The 20,468-nt window shown below is 43.4% G+C and overlaps 2 protein-coding genes across 2 annotated transcripts; both read right to left on the bottom strand.

Annotated features, from left to right (window-relative positions):
• Positions 1–31: 31 nt before the first annotated feature.
• On the bottom strand, positions 32–13,189 carry LOC311034572 (uncharacterized protein). The gene is made up of 8 exons (XM_084042451.1): positions 13,066–13,189; positions 9,500–9,609; positions 8,603–8,687; positions 8,305–8,500; positions 5,207–6,285; positions 3,343–4,157; positions 2,725–2,922; positions 32–1,115 (listed from the first exon to the last, which is right to left on the bottom strand). The coding sequence occupies exons 1-8, from the start codon at positions 13,155–13,157 to the stop codon at positions 871–873; spliced, it is 2,820 nt and encodes a 939-aa protein (XP_083898577.1). The 5' UTR covers positions 13,158–13,189; the 3' UTR covers positions 32–870.
• A 3,091-nt stretch (positions 13,190–16,280) lies between these two features.
• LOC311034582 (uncharacterized protein) lies at positions 16,281–19,619 on the bottom strand. Its single transcript, XM_084042464.1, has 3 exons — positions 19,228–19,619; positions 18,027–18,338; positions 16,281–17,442 (listed from the first exon to the last, which is right to left on the bottom strand). The coding sequence occupies exons 1-3, from the start codon at positions 19,351–19,353 to the stop codon at positions 17,302–17,304; spliced, it is 579 nt and encodes a 192-aa protein (XP_083898590.1). The 5' UTR covers positions 19,354–19,619; the 3' UTR covers positions 16,281–17,301.
• Positions 19,620–20,468: the final 849 nt, after the last annotated feature.

The following is a 20,468-nucleotide window of genomic DNA, read 5'->3' as shown; positions in this document are numbered from 1 at the left end:
TGTTCACAATGTAAAACCTCACTTTACAACCTGTTTAAGAAAACACGGCAAAATGTCATACATTTTAATAAGTACAGGTAGTATTTACAGTATATACACCATAGCACAAGACCGACTCTGTAACAACTACTGTATACGTTTCATTGATTAGTAAGTATTTACACTGAATAATAAGACCATATGTTGATTCTGAAGTAAAAGAATACAAAAAATACATGATAAACAAATTCAAGTATGCGTGCTTTGATACATACGAGTTAAACTACGATTGTGGTACAGAGGTATGCAAGAACCACTTCACAGGTGCATCATGGTCCAATACTTTGAAGAATACACTTGAATACACTTGTCAGTTAATTTATTATGACAGCCATGTGTTGGTGGCACGACGCCAGTCAAATATCAAACACAAACTGTACAGTTCAGAGGCGTCTCAGTCCGTAAGACAGGTAGGCTAACTCTACAGGGGGTTTTAAGGATCACACAACCATTGGTTTCTTCCTCCATACTGTAGCTTTACACATTCATGTTTGGTCATCAGCCTTTCAGTGGAGAAACAACAGTAAGAGCCTTCGCCACGTCCCGGCTCCCACTCCCACTTTCCGTTATGTCCAAGTCCAACCGCTTTTTAAAAAAACAAACAAGAAAACAGGCATAGACGACATCACAGACCCATTATTCCTCAATCCGAGCATCCCGCCTGTGACAAATCCTACACAACCACGGTGGCAGGACCGATAGCATGCCTAGTTCCACATACTGCATCCATGAATACAAAAAAGTCACTTGTAGCAAAAAAATAAAAATGTATGTTTGTACAATTCGGTTATGAGTTGTCATCTTCCATCTCGCTCGCTCACCTCCTTCCGTCTAGCAGAGGGAGCCGGCGGTCTCCCTTCTCCCATGCTTCTTCAGCAGTTGGATGCGGTTGTGGACGTAGAACTTGATAGACCGCCAGTCACGGTGGTTGCTGACCAGCAGGGGGCAGAGTTCCAGGCAGCGCTCGCAGTCGGCCTTGGCGGGGACTCGAAACTCCACAAGGTTCCTCTTCAGGTGGGTCTCCACGGCAACGCGCTCTGCCTCCGACCAGGGGCGCTTCAGCACGCCGCGCTTCCCTGGAGGACAAGGAGAGGGGTGCTGGAATGTTAGCGGAAACACTACATGGTTGGATGTACAGCAAGTCTGCTGTTTTTTTGGTATCTACGATTTATGTTTCTTTGTATAGACCAATTATTTGTTTACAAACATTGAGACTGGGCGCACTGGTGACTGTTTCATGTAATCAATTCCCAACAGACAGAGCCGTCTGGGAGAAATGCGGGGCCCGGTGCGAAGTCGCGTGCGTGCACTCCCTCCTCGCGCGCGTTTTTTTTTGCGGTTTTGGGCGGATATTTCCGAGTTTTTCGTGGTTATTTGCGGTTATTTCTTTTTATAATTCTTAATAAACGTGATTCTGCTCACTTGAGAAAAAAAAAGATAAAAAAAAAAAAAACGTTTTTTTGCGGGCCCCCCCCAAGCGCCGCACCGCTCGCACTACCCTTCCTGCGGCCCTGCCAACAGATCCCCAAACCCGTTGTTTTGGGGAGCGCTAGTTTCAACCGCCTCTTGTGTGTTGGCTATTGAGGTGCGCCCTAAAGAGACATATACTTCATCGTGCAACGGTATTGCATGCCGAGAATAGCTGACATACAAGTTCACAACCGCGTCGCGGATGCGACCGTTGTGAGCTTGGAGGTCTGTTATTCTCGGCCGTTCACTGACACCTTCGCGGGATGGAGCATAAATTACGTTTTGATGGGCAGCAGCTGTGTGAGAAAGCACAGGCTCTGGTGCCATGATCATAAAGCGCTCCCTCTGTTCTAATGACAGCCACTGGAGGTGGGGTTTTGAGGACAACTACTTTGAATTGCATATTATTGTTTACACACAACATAAACCAAGCATTATATATTTCAAGATCGAGAGATCACAGTAAAAATCCTAAGCATTCTTACGCCTCACTGGGAGAGAACAGCATCTGAAAGTTTGATGGAATGCATTTTTACACCTGAGTGCAGTGACAACTTTCCCACTGCATCTTATGAGCAGTGGGTTTCATTTGGGTCCGGCCTGCGTGAGCATACTGGTCCTTATCAGTGTGACGTTGTCTGATAAAGGGTCTATTCACCTGGTGCAGAATGTCATTGAGCATATTCACATGACAGACATTTTTCTCTTGTGATTATGGCCAACACTATTGAGAGCCTGCATGGGAGATGTAGAATACTGTATGTGCTCTATTGAAATACTAGAAAGCTGATTTCTAACTGAAAGCTAAATCTATATAGCACATTTCATACAAATGAACAAAGGAATTATAAAAATAATATAATATATGGATATACTACTGTACAAACAAAAAAAGTGTAAATAGTGACTTACTGAACACCTGCAGCCCGATACATGACCATGGTTTAGGAAAATTGCATGCATGTTAAGTGTGTGTCTGTTGTGCTTTGAATTGGGAGCTGAGCACTGCTACTTTGTAAGTAATTAAGTAGGTCGGAGAGGCTTATTGTCGATATCAGCCGAAAACACGGGCCGGTGCCCAGGATCGAACCCATGACCTTTTGGTCCAAAGGTGTACACCAGATGTAACAAACTAGTATGGTTGTTTCTTGTTAAGTGCATGTGAGCTCCTAGAGTGCATGGGACATACTACATTAAAAGATGACATTTGATTACCTGATTTGGGTTGAACGCTTCGTCTCTTATGGACCACTGGTGGAGTGGCGGATGAAGCAACGGGACCCCTCCTCTTCCGTGGTGGGCGGCCTGGCCCCTTCTTCTTCACCACCACCTTCACCTTCTCCTTAACCTCCTCCTTCTCTCCGTCCCCCTCTGAATCATCCGAGAAGGACTCTGCAGAGTTGCCCGACATCACTGCAGGACAGCCATGACAACAAGTGAAGTTCAGATCAAACTGAGGTGACTTTTAACAAATGCTACAAAACAAGCTCAGAAAGTTCAACTCACTCTGTGATATTAAATTGGATCTCAGAAAACAGAATCACAGCTTGAGAAAAGTTGCATTTAAATCATGTACGTGACAGTGACATAAAATACCACACACCGAAGCAAAACACAAAACTATGGCAATTCATTCGATAAAGCCCCCCTCCAGCAAATTTCACGTCCCATTCAATATGCACTTTTTATTTTAGAGGGGGGGGGGTCAGAAATCCACCATGGAGCCACTGGAATCAATCTATAGAACTACAGGTTGGCACCGGAAAGCATTAAACAGCTTAAAAACGCTAAATAATACTGTCTTTAAAACAGAGATGCAAAATCACATCTTACCATCCAGCTCTAGACAGATGTGCTGCAGACTCATGCCCCTGAAAAGCACACCCTCTTTTTCTCCATAGAGCACCACGCGGCCCACACGACCCATCAGAGCCGGGTCCCGGCCCACAGTGGAGCAGTTCTGCGTCACATGGTACTCGCGCTCCAGGAACTCCTCCAGGCGTTTGGCGGCGGCAGCGCCCGGCGGTCCCTGGCCCTCCCCCTCCTCTAGAAGCAGCAGCTGGGTCATGATGGCCACCTGCCGACGCACCCTCGTTGCCGTCAGCGCCCCGGGGTTCTTGGCGCCACTGGCCCGTGCCAGGTTGCGCAGCAGGTCGGTGCCCCGAAGCGGCGTGGCGGGCGAGTGGTAGGGCCGGGAGAAGACGTAGGGGCTTTCTGGGTCCACGCCCACGTTGGGGCTGGTCTGGAGAAGCAATTCCAGGCAGGACTCGCAATGAGGTGGCAAAATGAGGGGCTGGAGGCGCCCGCGCTTGCCCAGAACGCCAGCCCGGGGGAGGTGGCAGAGGACCTGGCGCTCAAAGGGGGAGAGGAGGGCCTCCGTGCCAGTTGGGGAGCTGGTAGCGGAGGTGGTCGCCGGCGCCGTGGTGCGGTTGCGGTAGTCCTGGATAGAGAGCTTGGCCACCTCGCACTCGCGGTGGCGATTGTACAGGATGAGCAAGGAGAGGCTGGAGTGGCAGAGCAGCCGCCATGCCTCGGCAGAATGGGGCGAGCGAGTTAAGGAGAGGAAGGCGGAGTGCTGCTGGCGGCGGAGGTAGAGTACCAAACAGGAGAGAGAGGACAGAAGAGGCGACATGTGATGTCTTTGAGAGCTGCAGAGAGAGAGAGAGAAGACTGTATTTAAAACGAGCATTACAGAAGGACATAATTCTCCACGACCCATAGTGAATCCCACATAGTGCAATCAATAGGTAGGATGTGGACAGATAAGACACAACGGTTTAGCATTGATGAAACCAGGTAGGAAGTTATTTTCCCATTCTTATGTTTCCACATCTATAGATTGGATGAAAATCTTCTCTTGTGTCTTAAACATGTCTTAAACATGAAAACACAGCTTCTCTCTGTATAAAGAGACCGTGAACAATAAAATAACTGTTCTATGAATGAGCTTTTGTTCTCTGTTCGAAAAGAAGTATGAGGCATTTCTATTTGCACCTGCAACATATGATTGCGCAGGACGTTCTATCAGTATGCAGTTATACACTACACAAATCTTCTGGTCTGTCACAAGATCCAAGGCCAGCCTTACTTGCCGACCCCTGATCTAGAAGTAAGCCATAATGCTCCACAAGGTTTCAAGGCTAATGTCTGTTAATTTCCAATATTGGGACACCTTGGAGTACATGATCATGCATATACCACAGACACAAAAATAGGCTGTTTATATATATATCTTTTAAACTATTTTTCACATGTGATTGTGAACTGAGGGAGGGTGCACACCCAGTGACTGAGTGAATGTGGTCAAGTCTTTAAAAGAGAGAGTCAAGAATTGCTCTGCTGAGGGTTGCCCTGTGGTAAATAAATGGTATCGGAGCAATTCATGAGTATGCGGCTCTCTTTTCTTTTAACTTTCATTTGAGGAAAACTGCACACAAAAGCTGTGTGTTGTCTTGGTAACACTTTCTAGTAAAACAAATAGCTGCTACAGTTTGCATGTAACCATAACAACGGTAATAAACAGTTTAATACGAGCACTGATTGAACTGTTGACCAGGACTATGTTTGAGGTGTCCTGATATCAATATTAATAGACACCTGACAGCCAATCGGAAACAAGTATTTTCCTGTGGCTTTGGTATAAAACCCAACATGGAATGTCAAATCATTTGAATGTTTTCATTATTTTCCAGCCTACTTTAGGATCTCGCCGTTCTTCTCCTCAGGAGCATCGTCCTCCCCTTCTCCGCTCAGCTCCAGCTCTTCCTCAGGATCCACGTCTGGCTCAGGAGTTGGAGGAGGAACCAGCTCCTCTTTACTCCTGGAGCACTCCTCCACCTTTTGCTGCTGCTCCTCCTGCTTCTCCCTCTTCAACCTACGACCCCTCCTGGGCGTGGGTGGCGGAGGAGGGGGCGACGGACTCTTTACTCGCGGCGCCACGGGCGCCGTGTGCCTCTTAGCTGCAGGCGGCGACAGGCACGGGGCCTTCTTGGCGGCGGGCGGCTGAGCTGAGGGTGGCGGGGAGAGGTTAAGAGAGAACGACACGGCACCAGGGTTCGAACGCGTTACTGGCGGCTCCCGCTCCCTGGAGAAGAGAGGGGCCGGGGCCGGGTTGGAGGAGGAGGAGGGCTGAGGGACGGCGAAGGAGTGAGCGGTAGTAGAAGAAGTAGAGGAGGGCGAGGGGTGGGGGTGCGAAGCGCCGCCGTTGGAGGAGTTGTGGGTGTGGAGGTGTGCCAGCTCCATCGCCGTTCTGACCTCAGGCTGGTTGGCGTGGTGCTTCTCCAGGTGGCGTGCCAGTGAGCGGTAGTGGCGCCCGCAGTATGGGCAGTGCTGCCGCCGGCTCACTGTTGCCCCACCGGCGCTGCCGATATTGATGTTGATGTTGTTGTTGATGTTGGTCGTCGGGGGTGCCAGGGTGCTAGCCGGAGGCTGAGACTGCGATCTAGCGGCGGGCGCAACAGCTGGTGGGCGGGAAAAGGAAGAGCACGGGCGCCCGGGTCCCCTGGAGGAAGCAGCTGTTGTCTTCTTCTTTGAAGTGACGGCAGCTGCTATCTTGCGTTTCTTGCGGCGCCGAAGCATCCGGCCCCTCATCTCTTCCATGTCCTCCTCTTCATCGTCATCGTCGTCATCGTCGTCCTCCTCCTCTTCGTCCTCCTCGCGGTCTGAGTCGCTGGGTTCGGAGTGGGTGAGCGGGGAGGAGGAGGGGGACAGCGACCAGGAGGGAGTGAGGTAATCAGAGACAGACAGTGACAAAGGGTGTGGGCCAGCCTCTTCCTCCTTGTAAGGAAGCAGAGTGCAAAGAAGAACAGACCCAGTTAGCGCACTACCTACAAACTTTCCACTAGGCAATTTTTGGGCCGACCACCGTGGCAGGCAAGATTATATTTTATCGGCCAAAGAATACATTTATCGGCCATAATTTAATAAATGTCACGTGCGTGTTTGCAGATACGTGCACGTGCAGTAAACCACCCATCTGATCATTACACCTCGTTGCGTTAGCGCTGAGCTTCTTTCCACTTTAACACAAATGCAATCTGTTCCTGTGTTTATAGATTCCTAAAGCATATCTACTCCACAATGCAGGTGTCGCTTGCCAAAAGGAACAGAATTAAAGTCAGGAGGGCGGATGAGTGAACTACTTGCGTGACTCCGTCGTACAAACGGGCTGAATGTTTGGGGCTTTACATCTTGTTCACCTTAATACGCTGTAAACTACATCAGCTTTTGTTTTGTTTTGTTTCATACTGTTACGTTTAGTTCATGATGGCAAGGAATTGGTATAAATTTGCCTGCTGCAATGTGTCACCAAGTTCAACCGGTCTCTCTCTCCATTCCAGTCACTGTGCTTACTTGTAATATCCACAACCCATATGAGTTCGGGTCCCTGTTTTATTATCGTCATTTGGGTCTGGGCTGGTTCTATTAGGGTCTGTTTATCATGTATAACGCCCGGCCGAACCAAGAAGACCTGTACTCAGCGCCAGCGGCACTGATCAGCTCAGAAGGAGAGAAACGTGTGAAGCCTGATCTATGCTTCATCACACAACAGTGTTGCACATAAAAATAGCAGACCTACAAGCTCACAACCCGTTCCGACGCATTATGAGCTTGTAGGTCTGATATTTTCAACGTGCAACACTGTCATCCCACGAATAGGCTGATCTAGGATCAGATAACTGCAGGGCAACTAGGCAACAGGCTGTCAGGATCAATGCTCATAAAATAAGCTCATAAAAAAAAGATTATCAAAAAAATCAAATATAATTGTAATGGTTGTAAACTACATATTGCAATGTTGCGTTACATTATCCAAATAATAATAATAATGAAAATATAATAACATCGCATTTCCCAGTCAGCCAAGGTGGTGATGTTTTCACTTAACAATGTTAGCGGTCGATGGGCGATTTATACCAGCTAAAGGAAACCTTGCTTACAGCAGTGTTGATTTCGTCGACTAAAACTATGACGAAAAATGTTCGTCGACTACTTTTTTCACTGCCGAAAACTAAATAAGAACAAAATAAAAACTGAGCTATGATGACTAAAACTAAGACTAAATATATTGACAATTTCGTCAACAAATAAAAACTAGACTAAATGTTAGTGAGTGACTAGTGGAGAAGAGATCCAGTAGAACTAAAATATATAATAAATAGCAGATCTACAAGCTCACAAGGCGTCGCGCTGCGACGCGTTGTGAGCTTGTAGATCGGCTATTTTATATATAAATACATGATATAACCTTATGATATTTAGTCGACTAAAACTAGACAAAAACTAAAACATTTCAGATGACTGAAATATGACTACAACTAAATGGAATTTTATTCAAAAGACTATAACTAAAACTAAATCAAAATGTGCTGTCAAAATCAACACTGGCTTACAGTACATCCTATATGTACAATTTAGCCATTTAGCAGACAATCTTATCCAGAGCGACTTAGAAAGTGAAAGATCGGAGTAAGTGGCATGAACCCTAGTCAACCATCGATAGTGTAAACGGTCAATAAAAAGAGTGCCAAGAAAACAATTAATTGTAAAAAGTGACTAGGATACAAGATAGATTTAAAACCTAGCACCTATTTAACATACTATCTAAAACAACATAACATCTGGATAAAATACCTAGCATCTATCTAAATAGGCACCAATTACTTGTACAAGTTCTTTTCAGAATGCAGTGGAAGATGGGGGAGTGAGTCTGCATTCCTGATTTACATTTAAGCCACATTTTAAACATCAAAAGTAGTTCTGAAAAGGAGTAAAACAAAAAACTTGGCACCACACCATGGCATTTTCTCCCCAGTCCGTCAGGCTGTAGTCCACGGTGATCTCCTCCCCTTTGGCGATGTCACGGATCGCTATGACAACCAGTCGCACCTGGCTCCCACAGTGCACCTCTCTGATCCGACAATTGGGTGGCGGGTGGAAGAGCACAGGCCCTCTGACACCACTGGCCCCCTCCTCACCCAGCTCCGGCACACTGAGAAATAAACACCAAGCTTAGCTCAATTCATCCTCACTTTCCAAACTGTAACGGAAGCAGTCAGTCAACAGAGTCCAGTAGAGTTCCCGTCTTCCTTACCAGAGTTGTGAAGGGTCGGCCAGATAGTAAGGACTGCCGGGTGGAGGTAGACGATCTTCTGCACCCTCCGGGTACTGGCCATCACCTTGTCAAGGTTGCAACAGGTTAAAACGTGTACATACTCCATTACATTTGAACATATGCTAGCTTGTCATGAGAAGCAGAGTACATTTAATACATCAAGATTGAGGAGGAACTCCACTCAATTGTTTAATATCAGGGTGTAGGGTACATAAAAAGTGACTCGAGCTAGGGCTGGGAAATACTAGGGCTGCGACAATATATGGATAGAGTTGAGTATTGCGATTCTATCGATGCAGTTTCCTTTGTACACCTGTAGAATTGTACACCTTTTAAGGGCACTGCGTTATGTGTGTGGACGCATAAACAATGACTGTGCAAATGCATTGGTTTATTTTTTCATTTTCAAACCTCATATCCTTATTGTTGTACTTTGACTAAACTGATTATGATGTTTATTACCATACAGTATTTGAATTCAATACATTATACATTACATCGTGATGAATCGTATTGTGACACACATGGTATAAACTGAATCATATTATGATATGTATCGTAACCTTCGTGAATAATACATAATTATGTATCGTATTGCGAGGTACGGGATGATTCCCAGGCATAGACAACATGGACAGAACATCACAATATTTGTCATCAATACTTCCAACAACAATATTTTGGGGATGACTATTGGTACTTTCATAAAATAATTAAACATTTAGATGTTAAGAAAATTATATCACTTCACTGTAATGCGATATCTAGTCTCCTATTACACAATATCGATAAAATATTGATAACAGTATTGCCTGCCCAGCCCTAGCAGAAGAAACGTGTGTATGTATGTGTTTTTGAATGCGTGTGTCTTAATACCAGGACTGTAGCTGTGTTCTGACATACTCTCCTCCTCTTCATCCTCTGTAACATAAGCTCGGTCACACACCTTCACAGGTGTTCCTTTCCTTTTTCTCCCACACACACGCCTACAAAAAACACATGAGACTTAATTCAGTACAATGAGTTTTCACAGTTTTTCCTCAGTTGCTTAGATCAATTTCTTGAATCATCCTTAACATCTGCAAAACAGTAAGTTCATTTCTCAAAACAATTCATAGAAACAGCACCACACAATGGATTACCTGCAAAAGCCTGTAACTTGCTCGCCTCAAAATCCTTAGTTTATCTCTCAAAAGTATATTTATGTCAATGAACATATCAATGCCATCAGAATGACATGCTTTTTTCAATCTAGTCAAAATGCTTAGACCTATAACAGTGTTCTCTGTAAGTCTTTTCTAATGTAAACTGGCTAAGGTTTTGATGACACCGGTTGAAAATGCACAAGGCTGCACTTTTTCTGTACAGCATATATCAATTTCAGTAAAAACAAAGTTAAACATTACTTTATGTGGGAGATTGATTGCAAGAGATCGGACAGAATTCAATTCATATCTAAGCTTTTAGTGTTTGTACAGTAATTCGTTGACAGACCCTGTCATTGCAATACAGAAGTGAAAAAGACAAGACTCTTTTACTTCACTACATCGCACTAAGGGAGAAACAAAAAAGCCTCCTTACTAAAAATGACCCTTTAGGCAGAACCGTACATGCAGCGCTGTATGGGGGAAAGAGTGCAGTCTTTCTACACCTCCTAACGTTCCTGTTTACAGGACCACAGATTCTCATCCACATCACAACAGATATCTTCCCAGGCAATTGCAATCCCTTGATGAGATGCACCTCTACTGGTGGATCATTAGTTGGTGTAATGCAGTGGTTCTCAGGGTTCCTTGCGGGGGTTCCAAATGGCCCATTACAGGTCTGTAACTCTGAGAGTGTACAAATTGAACCAAATGGACCGTTACGGGTCTGGTCCATCTGGTTCCATGTGTAGTCTCAGAGTTATGGTGGTACTTGATTATCAAGTTTGAGAACCACTGGTTCTCAAACTTACTGTATTAGACCATGTCTAATGCTTTCCCTTCAGTAGTGAATGTTAATATTCAACAACTTGGGGCTCATTTACAAAAAAGGGCAAATAGAAATTATAGTAAACAATAACATGCACGACAGATTATGAAAACTGCTTCAAAAGCATTTTACATGTAATACCTTGCAATACCTAATGTCTAGATGTGTTGGGGGGTAAGCCTGCTCAACAGAGAACAGTAGTATAACACATTTTGACCAAGATTCAGCAATCAATTGCTTATGTTAATGAAGGAAACCCCAGACAATTGTACCAAATCATTACCATGAACGTTTCAAGGCCTTTGCAATTTGTTCAAAAATAATGGGGAATTGCTTTTATGACGTGAAAAAGTGACTAGATGTGGAGGTTGATAAGTAGTTTAAAGAATTTTCTCAAAGCGACTGAGAAAAACTGTACATAATCAGTCATAGTATGGCAGAGTATTGGGATGCATCAAACATTTCGATAGTGCCAAGTGATTTGCATGTATGATCATGACATGTCTGACCTATGGTTACTGCATTGTTTTAGTATAGTTTTTTTTTTGCGACAAGCAATTTTGTTAAATCTCTTGTCAAAGTGTGAGTCACCAACAGAAAGCAAATTTGGTTATGGCGAGAGATAAGCAAGGCAGACTACAATAAATTGAAGACAACATTTTGATCATTTGAAAAAATCTGTGTGCAAGTGAAAACAAGCTGGCTGTGTTTTAGAGTCAGACAAAACCAAACACAATTGACCATAGCCTGAAACCAGAAAAACTCGACTGACCTTTTGTTGAATTGAATTACCATTATGATCACTTGTTATATTGCAACAATAATTAGATATTGTTATGCTACACTGGCCCCCTGTCCATACACTGATGATCATGTGCAGGAACTGAGTCGAATTAAATCAGGGGTCTTCAACAGAGGGTCCGGGACCTCAGGGGGCCGCCAAATATTTGTGTGATAGGATCATTTTGTTACATTAACCGCTTGAACCTTAGTAGAGAACTTTAGCCCCCAAAAAAGCAGATCTACAAGCTCACAACGTCTCGTGCTGTGCGCTTGTAGATCGGCTATTTTCGGCAAAGAGAGGGAAAAAAGAGCAGACTAGTACAAAGTGAAAGTATTGATGGTTTAAGTGGTTAAATATCTAAAAATACACTATAGCATGAATCCAACATACATTGATGAATGGTAATGCTGTCTATGGAGTCTAATCTATTAAACAGCTTTAATCTGCAACACAATTTTATACAGTATGTGGGGGTCCCTGCTTCATCGCTCTCCCAGCTAAGGGGTCCTTGGCCTGAAAAACGTTGAAGACCCCTGCATTAAATCATCCTCTCCATCCATTCACTCCTCCCTCCCCTACCAGGCAGTGAGAGACTGTTTTGGGACGCAGTCATTTTAGTCCACGGTCAGCAACTTTGTTTACTGGACAACCAAACAACCAGGAGCCAACTGAAACAACCGAACAGACAGACAGCCGTAGCATGGGTGCTATGGCTGTTGAAGTGCACCCCGCAGACACCCCGCCATAGCAGAAAATGGAAATGTGAGCAGATCTGACACAAGGTTGATCTTTTTCCATGATTTGATTTTGATTTTATAAATTATCCCCATTAGCTGGCGCCATAGCAACCAGCTAGTCTCCCTGGATATAGCAGAAAATGGAAATGTGAGCAGATCTGACACAAGGTTTGTCTTTTTTTCCCATGAGCACTGGGTTGTTGAACATGCTACGTCGCTGCATTTATAACGTTATTATGATGTACTGCTGCATGATGCAGCGGCACATCATAATAACGTTATAAATGCAGCCTGCATGGGTGCATATCATGCTATAACACACGAACAGCCAGTTAGCTTCCCTTTAGCCATGCTAATGGATGCAGAATGAATTCCTCACAACAAAACAGCACCAAAACACCAGAACCACCAGCCAGTGAGGAGGTTGGGTTGGTTGGTTGGTTGGTTGGTTGGTTGGTTGGGAAGAAGAGAAGATGCATCAAACAGACATGTCAAAACCAAACGCAGCAGCAGCAGCTGCAGAAAAGCCACTTCATTTATTATTCCATTATCCTTTTTTTTTTAAAATTGCATTTCCATTCCATTTCCTCACGTAAATAAAAATCATGCACGCGAATATTTTTTCTTATAAATGAGAAAATAAATGCCTGGTAACAAAACAAAAAAAGAATAATACAAAATACATAAAATAATAATCTAAAATAAATAATGAATAATAAAGTAAATAATTAATAAAATAAATAATTGACCAAAAATGAGAAAAGACATGCCTGGAAACTAAACAAACGTGCACGCTCGTCGCGCGCGCGTCGTCTGCACACACAGCTCGCGTTTATAATAACTCCTCTCGCGTTTTTTTCCCCCAAAGACGGAGCGCATTCACAAAACGGCTGTTTAGTTAACGTGGACACGGGCTCATTATTATTTTTATTATTATTGTTTCTCACCCCCTTGGCGGCGGCGGTTTGCTCCCATCCCCGTCGCTGTCGAGGGTCGGCGGCTCCCGGTAGTCGAAAGGAGACCGAACGTTCTCCGCCATTAGGGCAGCCTTCCCTACCTCTCGCTCGCGCAGAGTTGCCAGGTTTTGCAAGAGAAACAAGCAACCAGGTCTATGAAAACCAATCTGGGAACCCATTCAGTTAAAAAAAAAAGGCCTTTGTTTTTGCCTCTCCTTTTCCAATGAAAACCAATCTGGGAACCCATTCAGTTAAAAAAAAAAGGCCTTTGTTTTTGCCTCTCCTTTTTTTTTGTGTAGAAACAGGAACTCGGTTTGGCTCCTCCCTTTTCTTAGTCCACTTCCTCCCGGGTGCTTCTTTGTTTATTCCTACAACAACACTACATGTTCAGGGCAGTGGTGCTGTCTCTTGAGAGATTAATGAAAACAAGCTCAAAAGAAGCAACTATTATTAGGCCGCATGAGACCTTTAAACCTATGCGTCGGCTATTTGAAAATAGCCAATCTACAAGCTCAGACGAGCTTGTAATCTGCTATTTTCAAAAATATATTGAAGAAAATGTGGATAAAACAACAAACATTTTAACAACACAAATCTTGTATGGGGTCCCTGGTATAAAATATTTTCAGATGGGGGGGGGGGTCTACAGACAAAAATACATATTCATTTGGGGTCCTTGACATTAAAATGTTTGAGAACCACTGTTTTTTAAACAACATTACACAATAAACCCAAAATAATTAACTACACTTTAGAAACAAGCCCAAAACCGCAACCACCAATATTTACAAGCGACTTATAGTTCAAGTCCGAAGTCGCTTACAAATAGGCGGACATGGCAACACTGCCTCTCGCGCTCCTGTAAAAAAGCCCGGATTCGTACTTCGTCGGCACCGCGGTGTCGCGCGGCCAAAAAACAGCAGACATACAAGCTCACGGCGCGTTGCGTCGTCCAGCCGCGGTGAGCTTGCAGCTCTGCTGTTTTCCGGACGCGCGACACCGTCGTGCGAAGGAGCGTAAATGTTGTCTGTGGAGTGCACGGTGCGCATGCGCACTCTCTCGGGGGTTCTAATCCATCTATTGGTATAAAATGGGGTACATTTTTTACAAAGATTCTTTTGTATAAATGTACCCCATTTTTTTCATCATCATTCTTTATTAAAGCATAATGATGACTGTAAAAAAAATGACACCAATGTGTGTGCCTTGGATTTCTCCTCCTAGGGACTGTGCACATTTGAGGACAGCATCTGTTTACTTTACTGTTTTTCTCTCTTGCTTTTTGAAGCATGGCTTTCTGAGTGAATTCAATCGACGCTTTGTGGATATGACAGTTTTAATCTTCACCGCACACATCCAATCAATCTACAGAGAGATAATGATTCACATGAATGTAAAATGTGGCATTAAAAAAATCTAAACCAGTAGGTCTATCAAGTCACAGCACATTCATCCTAGCATTCTATCTACGTAGTGTTAGATATTCAACAATGTCAGTGAGGGGGTTTGGTGCAGAGTATGTGACAGTTTTGGCTACAGATCACACAGTGCTACTGTGCAATATTAATGTAACAACAGGTGCATTTTGATCAAACTATATAGCAGCACATTCAAGTATCTGAATACACAACAACCTTCAGTAACATACATGGGTGATAATCACAGTTTTTAAACAAACCTAAATCAATATGTTAGTCTGTACATGAAGACATGCTACATATTGGGTTTGCGTTGGAATTACTTGGATTATATGCAGTACAATTAAAGCTGCACAATAAACCAGCTTCATCTGCCATGACTACAGATTAGTTAACGTGGACACGGGCTCATTATTATTTTTATTATTATTGTTTCTCACCCCCTTGGCGGCGGCGGTTTGCTCCCATCCCCGTCGCTGTCGAGGGTCGGCGGCTCCCGGTAGTCGAAAGGAGACCGAACGTTCTCCGCCATTAGGGCAGCCTTCCCTACCTCTCGCTCGCGCAGAGTTGCCAGGTTTTGCAAGAGAAACAAGCAACCAGGTCTATGAAAACCAATCTGGGAACCCATTCAGTTAAAAAAAAAAGGCCTTTGTTTTTGCCTCTCCTTTTCCAATGAAAACCAATCTGGGAACCCATTCAGTTAAAAAAAAAAGGCCTTTGTTTTTGCCTCTCCTTTTTTTTTGTGTAGAAACAGGAACTCGGTTTGGCTCCTCCCTTTTCTTAGTCCACTTCCTCCCGGGTGCTTCTTTGTTTATTCCTACAACAACACTACATGTTCAGGGCAGTGGTGCTGTCTCTTGAGAGATTAATGAAAACAAGCTCAAAAGAAGCAACTATTATTAGGCCGCATGAGACCTTTAAACCTATGCGTCGGCTATTTGAAAATAGCCAATCTACAAGCTCAGACGAGCTTGTAATCTGCTATTTTCAAAAATATATTGAAGAAAATGTGGATAAAACAACAAACATTTTAACAACACAAATCTTGTATGGGGTCCCTGGTATAAAATATTTTCAGATGGGGGGGGGGGTCTACAGACAAAAATACATATTCATTTGGGGTCCTTGACATTAAAATGTTTGAGAACCACTGTTTTTTAAACAACATTACACAATAAACCCAAAATAATTAACTACACTTTAGAAACAAGCCCAAAACCGCAACCACCAATATTTACAAGCGACTTATAGTTCAAGTCCGAAGTCGCTTACAAATAGGCGGACATGGCAACACTGCCTCTCGCGCTCCTGTAAAAAAGCCCGGATTCGTACTTCGTCGGCACCGCGGTGTCGCGCGGCCAAAAAACAGCAGACATACAAGCTCACGGCGCGTTGCGTCGTCCAGCCGCGGTGAGCTTGCAGCTCTGCTGTTTTCCGGACGCGCGACACCGTCGTGCGAAGGAGCGTAAATGTTGTCTGTGGAGTGCACGGTGCGCATGCGCACTCTCTCGGGGGTTCTAATCCATCTATTGGTATAAAATGGGGTACATTTTTTACAAAGATTCTTTTGTATAAATGTACCCCATTTTTTTCATCATCATTCTTTATTAAAGCATAATGATGACTGTAAAAAAAATGACACCAATGTGTGTGCCTTGGATTTCTCCTCCTAGGGACTGTGCACATTTGAGGACAGCATCTGTTTACTTTACTGTTTTTCTCTCTTGCTTTTTGAAGCATGGCTTTCTGAGTGAATTCAATCGACGCTTTGTGGATATGACAGTTTTAATCTTCACCGCACACATCCAATCAATCTACAGAGAGATAATGATTCACATGAATGTAAAATGTGGCATTAAAAAAATCTAAACCAGTAGGTCTATCAAGTCACAGCACATTCATCCTAGCATTCTATCTACGTAGTGTTAGATATTCAACAATGTCAGTGAGGGGGTTTGGTGCAGAGTATGTGACAGTTTTGGCTACAGATCACACAGTGCTACTGTGCAATATTAATGTAACAACAGGTGCATTTTGATCAAACTATATAGCAGCACATTCAAGTATCTGAATACACAACAACCTTCAGTAACATACATGGGTGATAATCACAGTTTTTAAACAAACCTAAATCAATATGTTAGTCTGTACATGAAGACATGCTACATATTGGGTTTGCGTTGGAATTACTTGGATTATATGCAGTACAATTAAAGCTGCACAATAAACCAGCTTCATCTGCCATGACTACAGATTCAGCTGCATTTAAGTGAAGTCACAGTTTATTAGTCATGTACTCTTCTTTTGGTACGTAGCAGTTAGTTTTCTCCTGGAGTGTTAGTAACAGCAGGTTTTGAACAACCTTACAACATTTGATGGCCCTTCATATTTCACACTAATAATATGCCATCACAGATTAAAGCAATTTAAATAAAAAATAAATATAATGTATATGAAACAAAAAACAACAACGTTTCAACCAGTCTCAGTCAGCCACAGCACAAAGTACGCCAGCCTTTATACGACCAAACGTTTGCACACGCTGTTCTTTTTCAAAAGAATAGCCGACTGTGGCAAACTACAGGTCATTTTAACACTTGCTAGGGAAATGCCAATGTCTGGGCAAAGCTAACTTGCAGACTTTGTTAAAAGGGGGCTTAGTTGTGAAATTAGTTCAGCAGTACCTTCAGCATTCACATAATATATTCAATCCATAACATTGATCATTTTAAAATGCATGTACTGTAAGTCAAAGCTGGCTGTGTTAGGTTTTTGAGTCAGTCCATCGATGGTGTTGAATCCACAGCCGTTAGACTTCTCCTGTCCCTGCCTTTTCTGTGTGTAAAACATGAAGGGTCTGCGAGGCATGGTTGGCCCAGTGGATCAGCTCCAGCAGCACTCGATAGGTCCACATTTTAATGGCAAAAGACCCCATCATACCGTCAACTTCCTGAAAGTTAAAACAGCAAGTGAAGGTCTTTGGTAAACAGACAAGCAATCTGATGAGAGAAAGCATAAGATAGGGTGTCCAGTGTGGCTGAAGTGAGTTCTGTTAACATTGGAAAACCACAAATGTACTGTTATAAAGAAAAACAACGATGAAGAGATAAAAACAATTAGATCAATAGAGTAAACAGTTTTGAAGAGTTCATTTAGTGTCTCGCCCTTTCATCCCCTTTCTTTTCCTAGCATTTCCACTCTATTCAAAACAAGGAAACCTTACAAAGAAAGCCAAAAGACTGTTTTGATATTAATTCACATATAAATTATTATTTTCTGATCATTGGGCATATTAAGCAACTGTCCTTATGATACTAAAGACAGAGGGTGGTATGTACAGTATGCACGTATACACTCTATCCCTGTCCTTTGGGTCACCAGTGAATGCTCAATGCCAACGTCTAATATTACAGTTGATTTAATTAAACTCATTCTTCAACTGAGGGAGCTTCTAAACCGCATACTTGTATGCTATACTAGCTACTAGCTAAAGGTGTATTGCAGCCGTATGTCTATAACTACACCTATCTATACCTCGTTGCACTGGTGATCCGGGGTGATTTCTACAGTTGTGCCATCCGTCTCCACCAAAACCCTGGTGCTATGGAGCAAGTGTTCCAGCCGGGTCCGGACATTCTTCCTCAGAGTCTCGTACTCTCCCTCCAGCTCGCCCATCTCCTCGTTTTCCTTCAGGATGAGACAGTGAAGCAGTCCTAGACACTGGCGCAGAGCCGAGTGAAGGAGCTGCACCTGCTCCTCTATGCTGGGCTCCTGCGTGTCTGGGGAGAGGGACACGATGCGGCCCTCCTCTGGGGTGTGGTCTGACAAGAAGCTCTCCTTCTCCCTCTGAAATGGGAAGGCGGATTATGAAAACATGGAGGTGGAAAAACTTGAGATGAAGGAGAGGAGGAGTATATTGGGCTGATTGATATCGGGGAAATCAATGCCACCTGATTGTTGAATAAAGAATAAAATAACAGATAGAAGATGCCAATGGCCTTGCACTTCTATCCTTAATTTAGCCATATATCAATTATGAATAAGAGACTAAGCATCGATGATATTGATTATATGGATTATTTAAGAGAAGTTCAAAGTGTCCTGTGACTAGAAACGCCTTATGGCTGAAAAATCAATTACACTCTTTCCATTAGGCTGAAACGCTGAAACCCTCTGGGGAAGTGGGAGGTGATCTTGGAGAATAATTGAGTTATGCACTGCAGTATCATCACTCCATCTACATAGAAAACAGCGAACACTTGCGATGCAAAGTGGATAAGTCGCACAACGGCGTTCAAATCAGACACACCGTTTACCTCCTGCAACACGCGTTTTATGTATAGACGAGAGACAAGCTGGGTGAAAGATGTTTTGGGAAAAACAGAAAAAAGCATATGGAAGTCCATAGCTCCAAAACATTAAAAATAAATACCACAATGAGATAAATAAAAAACACAATGATAGAAATAAAAAACACAGTTAAATAAATACAAAATACAATTAATTACAGTTGTATTTATTTCATTGTCGATTTTATTTATTTCATTGTGGTATATTTATTTTTTGGACTTACATACAAGCGCACCACTAGGCCTGCTCTGGAATGTAACGGGACAGGATATCCACCACACAGCCAGGGAAAGACAAACAGTTAGGTGAAAAAAAAAGAAGCTATATATACACAGTAGGCCTATATAGCCTATATACACCGAGTCAACAAACTGGTGGTACTCACATAAAGGTCAAGAAGACGAGTGCATTCATCATGTAACAATCTGGCCAAATCCACAGCTCTTCCCGTCTGAGAGCGACCGGGGACAAGCATGTCCAGCACGTCTACCGTTATGCGCTGCTCTTCCATTAGTAGTGCTGGTCTGGAGCTCTAGTGGCTAGGTGCTGTGTGTGTGTTTGTGTGTGTGTATGTGTATGTGTGTGTGCGCACGGTACGCCGCGGTGAGTTGGATGGAACAAGACCAGCCAAAGTGATTTTTCCTCCGCGGCATAAATTTAGAGAATCCGGTAATTGATGCACTCGTCAATCGGGTCTTTTCAAAAGTCAAACTTTGCCCGCTCGCGGTGCCGTTACCGTCCCCTTGCGTTGTCAATGAAACATGGTCATTTTCCTTGTTGACATGCAACGCAACGCACGGGGCAGTGGGATTTAATTGGTTCCGCAAGCCTGGGAGTCGGACAGGGGCGGGTTTAGGGGCAGGGTTGCCATATTTTGTGAGAGAAATTAGCAACCAGGTCTAGGAAAACAAGCCCAAAAGAAGCAACTATAGGCCACATGAGCACTTTAAACGAACTAGAGATTCGGGGCGCTGCGCCAGCGGGCGCCCCATATTTTATTTTAAATATTTCCAGATGGGGCAGACAAATACATATTATTTTGTAGGTCCTTGACATGAAAATGTTTGAGAACCACTGGTTTAAACGACATTAGAAAACAAGCCCAAATAAGCAACTACTTTAGAAACAACCCCCAAAACACTGTCTGCAACCCACAACTAAAAATATTTACAAGCAACTTTACAGAAAAACAAGCCCAAAGTCGCTTATAATAAGCAGACCTGGCAACGCTGGCCTGGGACAGAGGCGGTTTTAGGGGACGCACAGGATATTTGACGTCACCATGTGGCCCCACCCCCATTACCATTCAAATGATTTACTGGTGGGATCTTTTTATAGCAGTGGTGTAAAGTAACTAAGTACATTTACTCAACTACTGTACTTAAAACATTGAGGTATTTTTACTTTACTGGAGTATTTCCAATTATCAGTACTTTTACACATTTAATTAACACATTTCAATGTATATGACTATGTACGCACACATACATTTTGTATGTACACACACACATACATTTTAATTTTCAATGTCTAGTTATCGTTTGGTAATGTGTAATATAACAATAAGCTACTTTGCTTTCCTTACTGTAAAGCAGGGGTCAGCAAGTAGGTTTGGCCTCGGCCCAA

Source organism: Gymnoscopelus microlampas (assembly GCF_963454915.1).
Source record: "Gymnoscopelus microlampas genome assembly, chromosome: 19".
In the NCBI taxonomy this organism is placed as follows: domain Eukaryota; kingdom Metazoa; phylum Chordata; class Actinopteri; order Myctophiformes; family Myctophidae; genus Gymnoscopelus; species Gymnoscopelus microlampas.
Note: the sequence above shows the minus strand (reverse complement) of the source record. Positions and strands in the feature narration are given on the sequence as shown.